The 15,656-nt window shown below is 41.2% G+C and overlaps 1 protein-coding gene across 1 annotated transcript in view; it reads left to right on the forward strand.

Annotated features, from left to right (window-relative positions):
• Gnai1 (G protein subunit alpha i1) overlaps nt 1-15,656 on the forward strand; it is an 80,983-nt gene that overhangs the window by 44,087 nt on the left and 21,240 nt on the right. Inside the window, exons 2-3 of the mRNA XM_060374192.1 lie at nt 4,759-4,801; nt 4,890-5,031. Of these exons, the coding sequence (XP_060230175.1) occupies nt 4,759-4,801; nt 4,890-5,031 (185 nt within the window). The remainder of the gene's footprint in view (nt 1-4,758; nt 4,802-4,889; nt 5,032-15,656) is intronic.

Genomic DNA, 15,656 nt, shown 5'->3' on the forward strand with positions numbered 1-15,656 from the left:
ACAGACAACTGGACAGGTGACTTGCCGTTAAGGTATTGAGTGGAGGTGTCCCTCAGCAGGGAGCATCCCGTTCTGCTATGGGACTGGTACCTGGCTTCCATCCCAGAACCATATCAAGTTAGGTCTGGTGGTGCACACCTGTAATCCCAGCGCTCTGGAGGTAGAGACCGGGAGGTTCAGAACTTTAAGGTTATCCTTAGCTACAAGTGAGTTGGAGGCCAGCCTGTGCTATAACTCTGTCTCAACCGCCTTCCCCCTCCCCCCCCAAATAAAATAAGCAAACACCACAAAACAACTTGTTTTCTGAAGACAGGAATGCTTTCTGTTTTGGTTTTAGATTTTGCCAGGATTAAATTTTTAACATTCCCATTTTGCCCTTTAACAAGGTCAAGGCCAAACAAGTACAGGTAGTCATTTTTCTAGTGATAAAGCCCATAATTTTGTTTAAAGAACTGGGATCAAGTAGTGCTTTGACCTGGGACTTCCTATTTTTACAGTTTCTCACTCACTGCCCCTTCCTCACCTTAGCTTCCCCAGCGCACTTTCAGGGGCCCCACTGATGGGCTGCCATCCTGGTGAGACCCTACTGCAAGCAAGGCCTTCCCTCTGTGTCCTGGGGCTCCTTTGTTGGTCATGGTTGCTCTTCAGGCATCTGTTTCTGCAATCTTTTTCTGTTAAGCTCCACTTCCCACACCTGCTGTGCTCAGCATTGGCTCTCAGAAGTGCAGTGTTCCACCAGTCATTTCCTCCTCTAAGGAGGCCCTGGGGAGGGTTCCCTCACTGCACCCACATTCAGCTCCCCTGGCCCATTGTGACCCACACCCCCATGTCTGCCCATATCCTCAGCCCGCTGGGAGTCACTGCCCCTCCTCTCTCATGTCTCACTTCGCTGTGACCACACCGAGTCACCTTGAGCTTCTGAGCCTTGAAGCCAAAATGCTTCCACACTTGAAGCTTCTGACTGCTGCGTACTCTGTGGGCATTTCATGTTCTCCTTGAAGCTGCTCTTGGGAGAGTCTGGGCAATTGCTGTTTTTTTTTTTTTTTTTCTTATCTCACTCAATGTTTAAGTGAAAAGTACAAGCTGCCTGGTGGAGTACTTCTGGGAAACAAGTCAGTCTAGTCTACAGAGTGAGTTTCAGAACAGCCAAGGCTACACAGAGAAACCCTGCCTTAAAACAAACCAAAACCAAAAAACCTAATTACATAAATTATTGAGTTTTGAAAGATTTATTTTTCAGGGTTTCTACCTTTGATATTTATGGTGCAGAGACTTCATCGCTGGTGAAAAGAGGACATACCAGTTAAGAAGATGGCCACCTCTACTCTCTAACCCAAACCTATACAGATGTCAAGACCTTTGAAACAAGGAGCCGTAGACTGAATGCTCCTTGTAAAAGAAGCCAGGCACCCCATGTCACCATTATTTTAAGAAATTAAAATTTGAATTATAATTTAAAGATAATCTTAACAAACAGTCCATTGTAAGGTTTGAAAGTTTTAATCTATGTATACACAGTCAACTGAGAATAGTCTCATTCAGTCCTCCTGACTTTTTTCTTCATTGGGATCTCAAACTTCACTGGTTTCTATCACTTGAAGCTTTCTCTCCATGAGCTGTTTGTTTCATCAACAGCACAGGCCAGGGAAGCTACTCATCAAAGCTCTCTGTGACTGAGAAGCCACCGCTCTGTCCAGATCCTAAATTCCAGCATATTCTACCACAGCATGGCAACTGCCCTCTGCACTTAGACTGTTTTAGAAATGAAGAGGCCTGTAACAGACTGCCTTCCCTGGGACTGCCTACCTTATGTTCTTAGTAGGCCCACCCCTGGGTTAGAGAAGTGTGTAGGCAATAATGCCTGCGATTTTGCCTTTTGCAGAGCCAAGCCGCTGTTGTTGATAATAAATGATGGGTTGTTTATCTTGGAATTGTTTTGTATGGGCAGATGCCATGGAAGATTCAAAGGCTGTCTGTAAAGAAAGAATGCCCCTATTGTTTATTCAGTGCCTGCTTTTTTTTTTATTTAATGTGAGGGTATCTTGTGAAACTTGTTTGAATATCAAACACCTGCTAAACCCTAGGCAGTTTTCTCCTGAGCTGTTCCCAATAGGCCATTTAACCAACTTGTTTTCAAATGTCGTGTGTGTGTGTGTGTGTGTGTGTGTGTGTGTGTGTGTGTGTTTATCTGTGTCCTCTGACTGTCGGTGGCTTCAGGAGGAAAGAAAGACAATGCTGAGGTTTAGCATCTATGATGCTTTTCTCCATTCTGGTTGGCTCACTGTATGTGATGACAGCTGCCGAGAAATCCAGTAGAACCAGACACAGCACAGGCAGCAAGCATCAACTGTGGAACACTGAGAGGGGCTGGCAGAGGAGAGAAGTTTGGTGGTTGATAGAAGAAGATCTTAGATGGCAAGAGGAAGCAGAACAACATTTTGCGGGGAGTGACAAGGGACATAGTGCTTGAAGGATTGTGATGGCATCTGCTCTGGGCCGTCTTATGACTCTGTGTTTTTAAGTAATACTGAGCATTGCACCCTGGGAAACACAAGAACAAGGCTCACGAAATACATGAGCCAGGCTCTTTCTCAAACAGGAATATGAGGGCACAAAGGATGTGCTGTCAGACATTCCCATGTTTTGTGCTCAGAGTTTCTCAACACCCAGAAATCAGGAAGAGTTTGATTGGTCTAGTGTGACATAACAAGAGTGGAATGAGAATTAAAGGGGACCCCATTTCCATAGTAATATTTATGTGGTTGTATAAAGCTAGGGTTTGCCTCATGAGAAAACCTTTTGTAGATAGCAGGCAGGGATGAGTTTGGAGAATGGTTTCTGGGTTGGTGATTTCTGTGGAAAGAAGATGGAAAGGCACTGTCCCACACACTGCCGCAGCCCCGCCATCAGCAAAGTCACATTGGCTATGTGCTAGTATTTCACGGTGGTGATGGGAATGCATTACAGAGCCTCGCTATTAACATTTACTATTAAAATTTTCGTCACGTAGTACCTTTAATTTTTTTTTAATTTAAATTTTTAAAAATTTAAATTTTTCTGAACTTTAAAATTTTGTTTTATGTGTATAAGTGTTTTGCCTGCATGTATGTATATGCACCATGTATTTGCCTGATACAGAGGTTCGGAGACTATATCAGATTCACTGGAACTGGAGTTATAGGTGGTTATAAGCCACCACGTGAGTGCTAGGAAACAGGGTCTTCCGCTAGAACAACAATGCTTTTAACTGCTAAGCCATTTCTACACACCATAGAGGCTGTGGCTACCATGGGCATGAATGCTCCTTCCCTCTTTTCCTTCCCCTCCTCCTCCTTCATCCCTGTTCTCCATCTCCTCCCTCCTCTTCTATTTCCCCTCTCCTTTATCCCCTTCCTCCTTCTGCTCTCCTCTTCCACCTCAGTGTAGATTTATTCATTTTGTGTGTATGAATGTTTCGCTGCCATGTATGTGTACACTATGTATATGCTGAGGAACTGCAGAGGTCAGCGAGAACATCAGGTCTCCTGACACGGGAGTTAGGATGGTTGTGATCTGCCATGTGTGGTGAGAGTCAAACATGGGTCTACTCCTAATTGCTGAGCCATCTCTACAGCTCCCTGGAGTCTCCTTTTTTAAAAATATTTGTTTTTTATTTTATGAGTCTTTTGCTTGCATGTATGAATGCGGGACACATACATGCCTGGTGCCTACAGAGGTCAGAAGAGGGTATCGAATCCCCTGGAACTGGAATTACAGGTGTTTGTGAGCTGTCCAATGTGGGTGCTGGGAACAAAGCCTGGGTCCTCTGTAAGCTCAGCAAGTGCTTTTAACCATTTTGCTCCAATCCCTCAAGTGGCTTTGTGATACCACTGTCCTTCAAAGAAAAGAAAAGTTAATGTTAAGATATTTACCCAACAGTTAAAATATCTGCCAGTGTGGAACAAAATCAGAAAAAAATAGTTCACGATACTTCAATTTGCAATAGGAGGTTGGTTTATTTTTATGTTCATGGTTTCAGTTTTGTTGGAGTCTCACTAGCTACCTGGAAACTCACTGGGTAGCCCCGGGTCTCTTTAAACTGTGTCAACCCAGCCTCAAAAATGCTGAGTTATAGCTGTGAGCTACCATGCCCAGCCAAAGACTAAATTTTTTAAATGCTTAAGAGAATATATAGTAACAGACACATTTTCAGTTGAGGTTATTGACATTCAAATGAAGTATTATGAAGTAATAGAAACTTGACTTAAATATGAGAATTCTTATGCTTGGAAACAAAGTTCATTTTAACTTTTATTATGTTTTAAGATGCAAAACATACAATTAAGAGATCGATATATAAGCGGTTGCTATCATGAAAAACTCAACAGTCAGCATTTGATGTAATTACCCATTTTCCCTCCTGTGGTAAGAGTGGCTAAAATCTACTCAGCAAAATCCTGAACACGGGTCTAGGTACTAGCTCAGTGATACCACATTTACTTGTCTTGACTTTGTGAGGCCAAGAGTTTAATCCCCAGCACCGCAAGAGACAATGGGAAGGAGGAAGTGGGGAAGGAAGGAAGGAAGGAAGGAAGGAAGGAAGGAAGGAAGGAAGGGCAAAGTGAAGGAAGGAGCTTGACTGTGGCATGTGCACTGTGCCTTAGGTCTTTGTATTTGTTCATCCTACATAGATGTTGCTTTGTATCTTGTTTTAATCTAATACAAGACTCACTTTTAATTGCTGATACTGAATTAGAAAACCCTTCTTTTATTTTCTAGGTGCTGGTGAATCTGGAAAAAGTACCATTGTGAAGCAGATGAAGTGAGTAGATGGAAGATATTCGGTATGATGTTCTGGCTCTGAGTGGCTTCTGTAAGGATGTGTTCTTATTTTCCTTTCCTCTCTTTAGAATTATCCACGAGGCTGGTTACTCAGAAGAGGAGTGTAAGCAGTACAAGGCGGTGGTCTACAGCAACACCATCCAGTCCATCATTGCCATCATTAGGGCCATGGGAAGGTTGAAAATAGACTTTGGAGACTCTGCTCGGGCGGTAAGTCATTCAGTTTGTTGGGGGAGAGTCTGAGGAGTAACTCGGGAGTTGGGGGCAGGGTGTGAAGTGTTGTAGCTATATAGCTGAGACTGGGCACCTGTCAGGGATGCATTACGCAAGAAATCAAAATAAGTGAAATAAGAACTACACAGACGCGTACCTTGCTGCTGTTTTCCCTCGCTTGCCCAGACTGTTCAGAAATCACTGAAGTGTTTTCAACATAAGACGGATGTTAGAGTCTCAGTAACTTTTTGGAAACCCCTCAAAACACCTGGGTAAAGCCACGCAAGAGGGGCCACCTTGGCTTTGGCTCAGGGCATCAGAGGTTTCAGTCCATGGTTGGCGGTCTCCATGGCTAAAACACCATGATGTGGAGTGTGTGAGGGAACTGTGGACCACCGCATGGTAGTCAGGAGCTAGAGAAAGGCAGGAGTGGGCAGGGATAAGGTACTCTCCTCAAAGACAAGCACCCAGTGACCTGAATCCTCCAAGCAGACCTGTTCCAATCACCCATTCACCTCTGAGTTTGTCAGCGGCTCAATTCATTGATGATGTTATATTTCCCCCTCCACCCCCTCCATCCCCTCATCTCAATAGCCTATTAGCCAGGGACCAATCGTTTGCAGCCATTTTATACTCAAACCATAACACGTAGACACCTCTGTGCCCATGTGCTCACCTGCTGTTACCATTACAAAATGCCCAGAGACAATTAGCTTAAAAAGACAAAAGGTTCATGATGGCTCACAAGTTCTGATATTTCAGGCTAGCACTTGGCAGGCTTATAGGAGGAGTGCCTCAACGAGGCCAACCGAGACTACCCAGTGAATCCTACGTCAGCCAGGCAAGGCTACACAGCAAGTAAACAAAACAAAAACATTTCAGCGCTGAAATGATCTAATTATTTGTTCTTGGGCCTAGACTAAAAGAACAACCAAACCCTGAGTAATGAAAACGGTATGAGTTTGCTTATCTTTGGGCCAGGAAAATACCAGCTATAAAACATGATTCAGAGCTAAATGGGACTTCAGCAGACAAGCCCATGCCTGGCAAGGAAGGCTTTCTCTCCATTTGATGCTCAACCTGTTTATTGAGTGGCTGTTACCTGTTAGCTTGTCCATATGTCTCTGAAAGGAAATCCTGCCCTTCTGTACCATGAATGGAACCTCAACGATCTTATGAAATATGAGAGAGTATGGTCTCCTTTCACTTGTGAAATCAAAAGCAAATGTAAAAGTCAAGTATCAAAGAGAAAATACATCATTTGTTAGAGGAGCTTAGTGTAAACTGGAGGGAAAGAAAGGCGTGTGGCTGGAAGTGTTCAAAGTAGCATATATGTAAGACAAAGAAATCTAGAGAAGAAGGTACAGTTTGGGGACTGTGGTCAAATCATTTTAAATAATGTACTTATTTATTCATTTAACACTTTCGGGGTACTTGTTAGATGAATAAATGATAAATGAATAAATTACAGAGTGAATGAATAGTAGATAAGACAAAATACTCTAGGTATAATGAAATCTTATTTCAGGAAGAAAATTTAGAGGAATGTTATGAATTATTAAAAATTATTTTGAAATGTTCTTGGAAATATCAGCAACGCTAACCTTTTTCTAATCTGTTGAAGAGAACAGCTCAAATGGAATCCACACTGAGATTAGGAAGAGAAAGTAAACGGAAATGGTACTTTATACCAATTCCTATTACAGCAATCGAAAATTTAGCAGATTCATTTATATAAGATAGTTGTAGTGGCTCATGCCTGTAATCCTGGCACTTGGGAGGAATGTAGTAGGCGATTGTCATGAGTTTGAGGTCAGGAACTCACTAAGCAATGTAGTAAGTCCAGGTCAACCTGGCCTTACAGAGTGAAGCCTCATCTCAGAAAACCACAGCAAACTGCACAGCCCCCCACAGTCACAGCCTCAGGAATCAGAACCTATGAGGGCTACAGGAAGAAATGCTTTAGAACCATGCTCAGGGCAGGCAGTTCTATGAGAGGCCATTTGTTTTCATGCCTTTCTTGGGACGAATTCTTTTTAAACCTTTTCTGTACGATTCTTCGGCTTAGCCTTAGGAGGAAGCACTCCGACCATAAGTGCGCTGGTTTAGTTAATTAATCTCTCATCCGAGGCTCTGGAATCGGTATGCGCCAGTAGATGTGCCTAGTGACTGCCACTTCCTGCTTTCAGTCCATGCCCTCAGCCTTCCCCAGTTCCTGCTTCACACAGAGGCTGTGTTCTCCCACAATCTATTCCCATTTGTCAGTCCTGTATTTCAGGGTGCCTTGCTTCTGCATAGAACGAAAACCACTACAAGCCCCTTGCAATTCCTCTTGGGGTTATCAAGATGAATTAGGTAGAGCTTGGAAGCTCATGAGGAAGGCACATTTGCGATGAGTATTGTAACCTAGATAAGAGGTTTCTAGATAGAAAACGAAGAAAAGCCACTCTGCAACCAAGGAATAGTGTGTTCAAAGGCACTTTGAAAATTCCTTTTTCACAAGGAGGAGTCCCTGCATTGTAAGGTGAAGGAAAAGTAGATATTTAATTCTGCTAAGGACCACAGGTTTGCCTTACAAGTGAAAGCAGAACGAATATTCTTTGGTAGCCAGCCTGCATCACTGTCTGTTTTCTGAGGGTCACACTGACTTTATTACCAGCATTCTAATTTTGAACATCATATAAAGGAGGAAAATTATCAGTTTTGTCTCTTATTTTTTCCTTTCACAGTTATTGAAGGTGAGACTAGTCTGTATTTCCATTATGAATCTTCCGGGTATTCTCATTTTCATTAATTAGTTTGTGCAATGGTTTTCTTTGAATGTTAGAGATAATAAGCCTTTGTGTGTTATAAATATTTTCTTCTTACTGAACTTTTTTTAATGCAATTAATTCTGACATTTTTGTCTTGGCCTTGATATGAAGACAATATCCCCAATTAATATAATTACTATTGTTACTGTTGAGCCAAGGCCTCATGTATCCCAGAATGGCATCACACGAATTGTATAGCCACGATGATTTTGAACTTGGTATGTGTGTGTTTGCATCTGTGCATGTGTATATGTTGTGTGTGTATATGTGTGTTTGGAAGGCAGAGATCAGTGTCCTCTTTCTTCTTCAGTTGCTCTCCACCTTATTTTTTTGGGGGGGGATAAAGACTCCCATTGAACCGAGACCTCAGTAGTTCAGCCTGGTTGGCTAGCCAGGGAGTTCAGGAATCCTCCTGTCTCAGTCTTTCTAATCCCAGAACTGGGATGAGAAAGGCACATTGCCCTGCCTGGCTTCGTCCATGCCCTGAACTAAATCCCCATGCTTATGCACAGGCCTTTACTGACTGACATATCTTTTCTGAAAAGTATGATTTTTAAGTATCATTTCCTATAATACTATAGTTTTTCTCTAATATATCTTTCTGTCCATGTGTTTGTAGATGTTTGCTATTAAGTAGGATCTAAATACGTCATATAATTTGTCTCTTGCCTTATTCCCACATATTTATTAGCCATTCCATTCCCCAGTGACTTGAAAATACCACCTTTGACATTTAATTGGGTATGCTTATAGACACTTTTCCCTTTCCACTGATATGCTCTTGTTTCCTTCCCAGAACAGTCACCAATTAAGTGACTTAGCGTCTCTAATTTTGTTTAATTATATGAAATAGAAAAAAAAAATAAGAACATCTACCTCGTGTTTTAAGAAAGGTGAAATCAATACTGATTGTTTGTAACATGCCCTGGTCACAATAGATGCTCAATAAGCTGTTGATTTTGTTATCAGTCATTACACTGTTACTGTTGATGGGATCGCAGGATGTTACTTTGTATTGCTTCACAGACCGCAGATTTTGATTTACCTGTCTTGTTCTTTTATCAAATGTCAAGATGTTATCTCCCCTCTCAGCAGTTGTTTATTGCTAGTGGCTCTTCATCCAGGGCCGGAGCCCCGTGAGATTTCCTCCGTGAGATTTCCTCCATCTACGTTGGGATTACATCTGAATACACAGTTTGCTTGTTGAGGAGTGAGGGAAAAGGAACAGCATTCTCCGAAACTCTCACTAATGAGTGGTAGTTTCTGCAGTTAGCAGATTTCTGCACAGCATGTACACTGGAATTTTAGGCAAGCTCAGGTATGCTGGGAATGGTATGGCCACTGCCCACATTATTTTAATTAAAAAAAAAAATTGAAGGTTGCCATTGTGTATCAACTTTATTATTATCATTATTACTGTTATTTTATAATTTATTCACTTTCTATCCCAGTTGTAGGCCCCTCCCTCATCTCCTCCCAGTCCCATCCTACCTCCCTCTTTCTCCCCTATCCTTCTCCCCTAGTCCACTGATAAGGGAAGTCCTCCTCCCCTACTGTCTAACCTAGCCTATCAGGTCCCATCAGGATTGCCTGGATCCTCTTCCTCCCCCACCAGGGAGAAGTGATAAAGGATCAGGCAACCGAGCTCATGTCAAAAAATTATCTCTTCTCCCCTTACTAGGGAGCTCACATGGAGACTGAGCTGTCCATGGGCTACATCTGGGCAGGGGGTCTCTTTTCCTCTCTATGCATGGTCTTTGGTTGATGCATCAGTCTCTGCAGTCCCCTTTGGGCCTAGCTTTTTTTGGCTTCCTTGGTTTCCTTTTGTGGCTCCTGGTCCCTCAGGATCCTTCAGAATCTGAAACAACCTAGATGTCACTAATTGAAGAATGAATATAGAAATTGTGGTACATTTACACAATGGAATACTACTCAGCTATTAAAAAACAAGGAGATCATGTAATTTGCAGGCAAATGGATGGAACTAGAAAAGGTCATCCTGAGTGAAGTATCTGAGATGCAGAAAGACATACATGGCATATGCTCACTTATAAGTGGATATTAGTTATATAATATAGGATAAACATACTAAAATCTACAGACCTAAAGAAGCTAAACAACAGGGACCTTAGGGAAGATTCTTAATTCTCATTCAGAAGGGAAAAGAGGATAGACACCGGAAGTAGTAGAAGAGAGAGAACAAGACAGGAGCCCACTACAGATGTCCCCTAAAAGCCTCTACCCAATAGGGATCCAAGCAGAAGCAGACTCAGAGCCTAACTTTAGACGGAGCATAGGGAGTTTTATTGAAAATGTAAAATCAATTTTATGGCTACTGACCCTTTAAAACTTTCTCAGAGTGAGGGTGGTCCGTCTGTGAATAGTGAAGTATTGATAATTAGGTTATTGTGTGGTAGGAAGTATTATGTAGGACTGTTAGCACAGGATAGGCTCTGGTCACGTTAGTTAGGACAGTGGGCCGGCCAACAACATGCACAGAATGAGGCCAGCCAGAAAGCTTGTTTTTAATCGGTTCATAACAGTTGGCAGAGAATGTGTTTACCAAGATAGCTTGAAAAACATGAAGCTATAATTTATATGTCACGGAGCTTTATTTTTCTAGTAGCATTGGATTTCAAGTCATTTGGCAAAAATCAAGCCTGACCTTTCACTGTTTGGAAGCAGCTTGAGATACCTTATACTATGAGAAGCCCCAGAGCCTCAAGTCTGCTCATGCACCATCCTGACAAGCCCCGCTTTGCCCCCAGGAGGTGACCACTTCTCCCTTTAAATACTGTGGTTGTTTTCATCAGCTTGTTGGTTGATAGGCGTCTATCTGCCTGATTTGCAAGATTGCCGTTGCAGGATATTTAGCAGTTCACCTTGGCAGCCAGCTGAGTATTTATTTTCTTCTCACTCTAGGCAGACAGAGTTAAGGAAGTTTCCTGATCTGTGGTTAGTGATTCGTAGCTTGATTTCATTGGAATTCTTTCTTACGTATGGCTTTCCCTACCCTTACTGATGTTTATATTTTCTCTGTGTGGCTTGTGCTCCATGTTAGTATACCCACTGGGGTCTTTTTGTTTTGATTTTCTGTTTACTGCTCTGTAAGGGCGTATGCATTAGGTTTTCGTCCCCCAATAGCAGTTTCCCTTATATTTCGTTTATTTTTATCCTTCATCTGATTGTTGGGTAAATTCCGTTATTAAAATTTCCTATGTTAATGTTTTTATTATGTTTAAATTTAGAGCATCTTCAGCCAACGAAAGAGTTACCAAATCTTTATGCTTCTTTAAAAGTTCTGCAAGGCAATGAATTTCAGTACTTGAATCTTCATTTGTTCTTTAGTGCCTGTGAAATATTCTGCCAGATGAACTTAATAGGCTGTACTTCCCTGTTTATGACTTATTATCCACCCATATTTTTAGAATAACCACGTCCTTTCGTACTGATTTATCTAACCACCTCGATCATAAAAGTTTATGTTGGTATTTTTATCTTCTTGGCTCGTATTAAATCCAGACTGTTCTACATATTGTAGGTTTTTAATAGCTGGTAATTTCTGCTCTTTCCAAATCTCATTTTTTCAAAAGGTCCCCAGGGAATTTCATTTGCTGTGCCCGCTAGCTGAGCATCTGAAACATTTGCAGTAGTATTCCACTTTCCATTAGAAGGGAGAGGGGTGAGAAGCCCACAGTTTTTCTTTTTTATTAAATTTTCATTTTTTCTTTTAATTACAGTTTATTCACTTTGTATCCCAGCTGTAGTCCCCTCCCTCCTCACCTCCCAATCCCACCCTCATTCCCTCATCTCCTCCTATGCCCCTCTCCAAAGGGGCCCACAGTTTTATATCATTTCCATCCTGAGAAATAGCTATGCAAATAGCTAAGTGACACTAAAATACAAAATGGAATGTGTGCCTGCAGCATGGGCTTTAATTTTTAATTTTCATGTATTTCTTTCTGTGTCTCTTTTGACTTTTGATTGTCCACATGAAAACGTAAATGTCAGTATTTATAATTCTTCTAATTTGAATATATATTTATTATCATAAACATGCATAAAGTTGTATTTTTGGTAATGTCCTTATCAGTTATTTCCTTTCTTAGCACTATGAAGCTTAAGATTCCTGCTAAATTTGCTGAAATTTAGTTAAAGGATTTGAAATCTCAAATGGAGTTAACATTAACTTGGACTTTATTTTTTAAGGCTTTACCCTCCCTCTTTTAAATATGGGAAAAGAAAAAATGACTCGCTATTTTCTTGCCTTGAATAATTTTTACTTTTGATTATAGAGAAAATGTTTTGCTGGTTCATGCTTCTTAAAGCAACCCTTTAACATCAAAGGTTGTCATCAAGCCACAGAGTGGCAAGCCCACTAAAGTTCTTTTATTTTTACAGTTAAAGTTCTTAATATCTCTCTCTCTCTCTCTCTCTATCTATCTGTCTATCTATCTATAAATATCATATCTATAGGAATGTGGTAGGTTTATCATTATATGTGATTTCCAATGTCATTGGCAAATATTATAAATGAGGCAAGCATTGGGACAGGAGATGTTCCTGGCAATGGAAAATTATCCTTACAGCTTCAGTTCAAAGCTGTCTCTATTTTTAATCTAGTTTTTTCATATTGTTTACCTTGTATTTTAGAAGAGCCTTTTGATGCTTTCTATTCAAAGATCACTTTCATCTAGAAATTTTGTCTTCTGTGTCCTGATTAGTCATCTAGCCATTGCTTTAAAAGCCTCCCCTGGGGTTCTCGTATTTTAGATTGCTTTGACTATTAAAAAGTGTTTGTGCTTTTGAATTAAATCCTGATGTGTTTGGCCCTGAAAATGCACTGTTTCTGGTCCGTGCCCAACAGGAAGTGTACTCCTCTCTTGACTTTTGCTATCCTTAACATGTCAAAACTCAGCCATCCTGGTCCTTCAGCATTTTTCCCATCCTAGATAAAGGCTTCTGAATCCCATAAAGTATGAGTTCGTTTCAGAAAGAATGCACATCACTGTCCAGTGCCTAGACTATCCCTGGGAGAGCCTGTGCTGCCTCGCTAACACATTATGGAAGTGGCTCCTTTATGAGCTCCAAATCTCAGTTACACACTGGGTTTTACACTCTCAGATCACATTTTCACTGGTCTACATCCGTGTGTATGTCCTTGCGACTCTGAATTCCTGCCATGTAGCCATTTTGTGTTTTAAAAGAAAATTAGGACTATTTTTAACTCTTATTTTTATGTGTGCGGGTACTTTCATATGTATATCAGTACACCATGGGCTACTTACATACAGTCTTGTATGTGGACAGTGGTCTAGTCTTGGAGGTAGTAGGCAGGCTGGAAATTGAACTCAGGCTAAGTCTGAGACAAGCATGCAGCCATTCTTTGCTCCCGACACCATAACATGGACCCTATAAATCACTTCACTATCCACACTCCTGTGTGAGCCCTGTCCCTGTCTCTCTTCCTTTACTGCATGTGCTCCTGTTGATGTCTCTAGATGCGTTTAAGGAGTTTTGTTTTTATATACATTTTGCAAAGTCCCTGTTCCAAAGTGGGATGAAAACACTGTCGCTGTCCTACATTTCTAAGTTTTAGGCAATAAGGACGTACTGATTGTTGATTTACTGTTTTATATGGTGACTGGCTGTCTGATTGGCTGTGGTACTTGAGGTTGCCTTGGGTTGTGTGAAACAAAAGGCTGAGTAGGAAGCTTTCTATAGTGCCTTCTGCTCAAATTCATTATCTCAGTGCTCACCTGCCAATAATGGCTAAATATCCAGCCAGTAATAAGGAGGTAAATGTTTGTTTGCTTTTCCTGTAACAGGGTTTTACTGTAATTTAGACTGACTTACCTTCACTCTGTAGCCCAGGCTGGCCTAGAACTTGAGGTGCTCTCCTGTCAGCATCCTGAGTACCAGGATTCTAGCTGTAAACCTGTGCCAGGTTTCCGGTTCATTCCTGTTAACTTACATGAGGTGAAGAAGAGACTTTTGCTGTAAAGGTCAATTTTACTGTATAGTTTTGAGGGCTGCAATTTGATGTTATACGGAATCCACAGGATTACAATATAGCTACTACAATTATGCAAGTTAACATGTCCATCATCTCACATCTTACATTTTTGAGTGACAAGAATGGCTAAAATGAACTTAACTGACACAATTCCAATAAAATGCAACTGTGTGATTAGTTCTGGTGTTGGACACCAGCTCCTTGAACTCTTTTGCTTCCTGTCCTTTGAACTCTGCTTCCTCTTTCCCTACCCAGTTCCTTGGCCCCAGGTGGTAGGCAGTGTTTAGCTTTGTACCTCTGAAAGTTTTACCCACATCTTATTCTGACCTGGGGGATATTGTGCTAAGTCAAATAAGGCAGACACAGAAAGAAAAGGATCACATGGTCGCACTTAGATGCACAACCTAAAAAAAGAAGAGAATTGTGAATGCCTTAGGAAGTTCAGTTTATAAATACAACATCCAGTGTTCCTTCTTTGTTTTCTTTGGGTGGGGGGGCGGTCTTTCTAGGAAATATGAAAGAAAAATCTCCAATCCGATGACCCAGACTCGAGGGTCTTTGTTTCTTCTGCCAAAACTTTTACTAACGTTTACGTAATAGGATACATTTCTAAAAACTACTTCAGTATTTTTTTAAACAGAGTTTTCCTCAGTAAATAAAAACAGCAGGTTCTGTGTGTGTGTGTGTGTGTGTGTGTGTGTGTGTGTGTGTGTGTACAGGTTAGTATCTGATAGGTGACCTTATTGTTTATTGGAACCAGGTTAATGGCACTAACCCTGTGGTGGGCTGCTTTGCTAAGGACACACGTGTGTTGCCGGCTTGCATGCATTTCTCTTGTGGTTTACTAAAGACAGAAACGTATGCTTGAATAATGTGTTCCCATGCTGAGAGACTTAATTACTTTCCATGATGAGTTCCAGCTGAAAAGAAAATGTCTCATGAATTAGCAGCAGGATGAATTCATATCGTCAGCTGGTCTACTCTGCAAGCCTATCATGAGACACTTGTCTGCACACACTTTGTCATACTTCCAACATTCTGTAAGATTCGACTACAGTACGCACTTTCCCTAGTGGTGGTGGTCATTTAGTTCAAGAAGGCTCAGCAAACACCATGATGGCTTCCAGGTATGATGGTGCCTTCTTGTAAGCACAGCACTTGGCAGTGAGACAGGAGGATCACAGGTTCGAGGCTAGCCTGGGCTGTGTAGTAAAAACACGTTTTTAAAAACTCAAAAGGTGTATTTATGTGTAATCTTCAGAAATCCTACCAGTGTACTTCAAATCATTTCTAGATTACTGTTAATAATAACCTGATCACAGGATAATAGATTTCTATACAACATCGTACATAGAATAAAAAACACGATGAATACCTCTATACCTCTGTACACTCAAACTTTTCAAATACCTTCAACCTGAAGATTGGAAAGCCAGCTGTGGTTTGGAAGGATGCCCCTTGGGAATAATAATTAATGGCATATTCCCACACATTACAAACCATACATCTCAAGCTAAAAATAAGCTGAGTAAAGCAGAAACTTCTGATCCTTTGGTTTTGTTTTGTTTTTAGAATATTTCTACCTAGGGTCTCCATTAAGCTACTAGGGGTGGCGAGAAAGATCTGAGAACTTGAGCATGTGTCTGGTCTTATTCCAGATAGTGAAGACTCAATATGATAAAGTGCACATGCAGTAGAAGCTGGTTTCCCCTGGCCTCCTGTTTCCTCTTTATAGAAGTGTGGCTGTGTAATACAACATGCATTCATTCGGGGCTCCTGTTCTCTTTCTCTTT

This window comes from Meriones unguiculatus, chromosome 21 (assembly GCF_030254825.1).
Source record: "Meriones unguiculatus strain TT.TT164.6M chromosome 21, Bangor_MerUng_6.1, whole genome shotgun sequence".
Taxonomy (NCBI): domain Eukaryota; kingdom Metazoa; phylum Chordata; class Mammalia; order Rodentia; family Muridae; genus Meriones; species Meriones unguiculatus.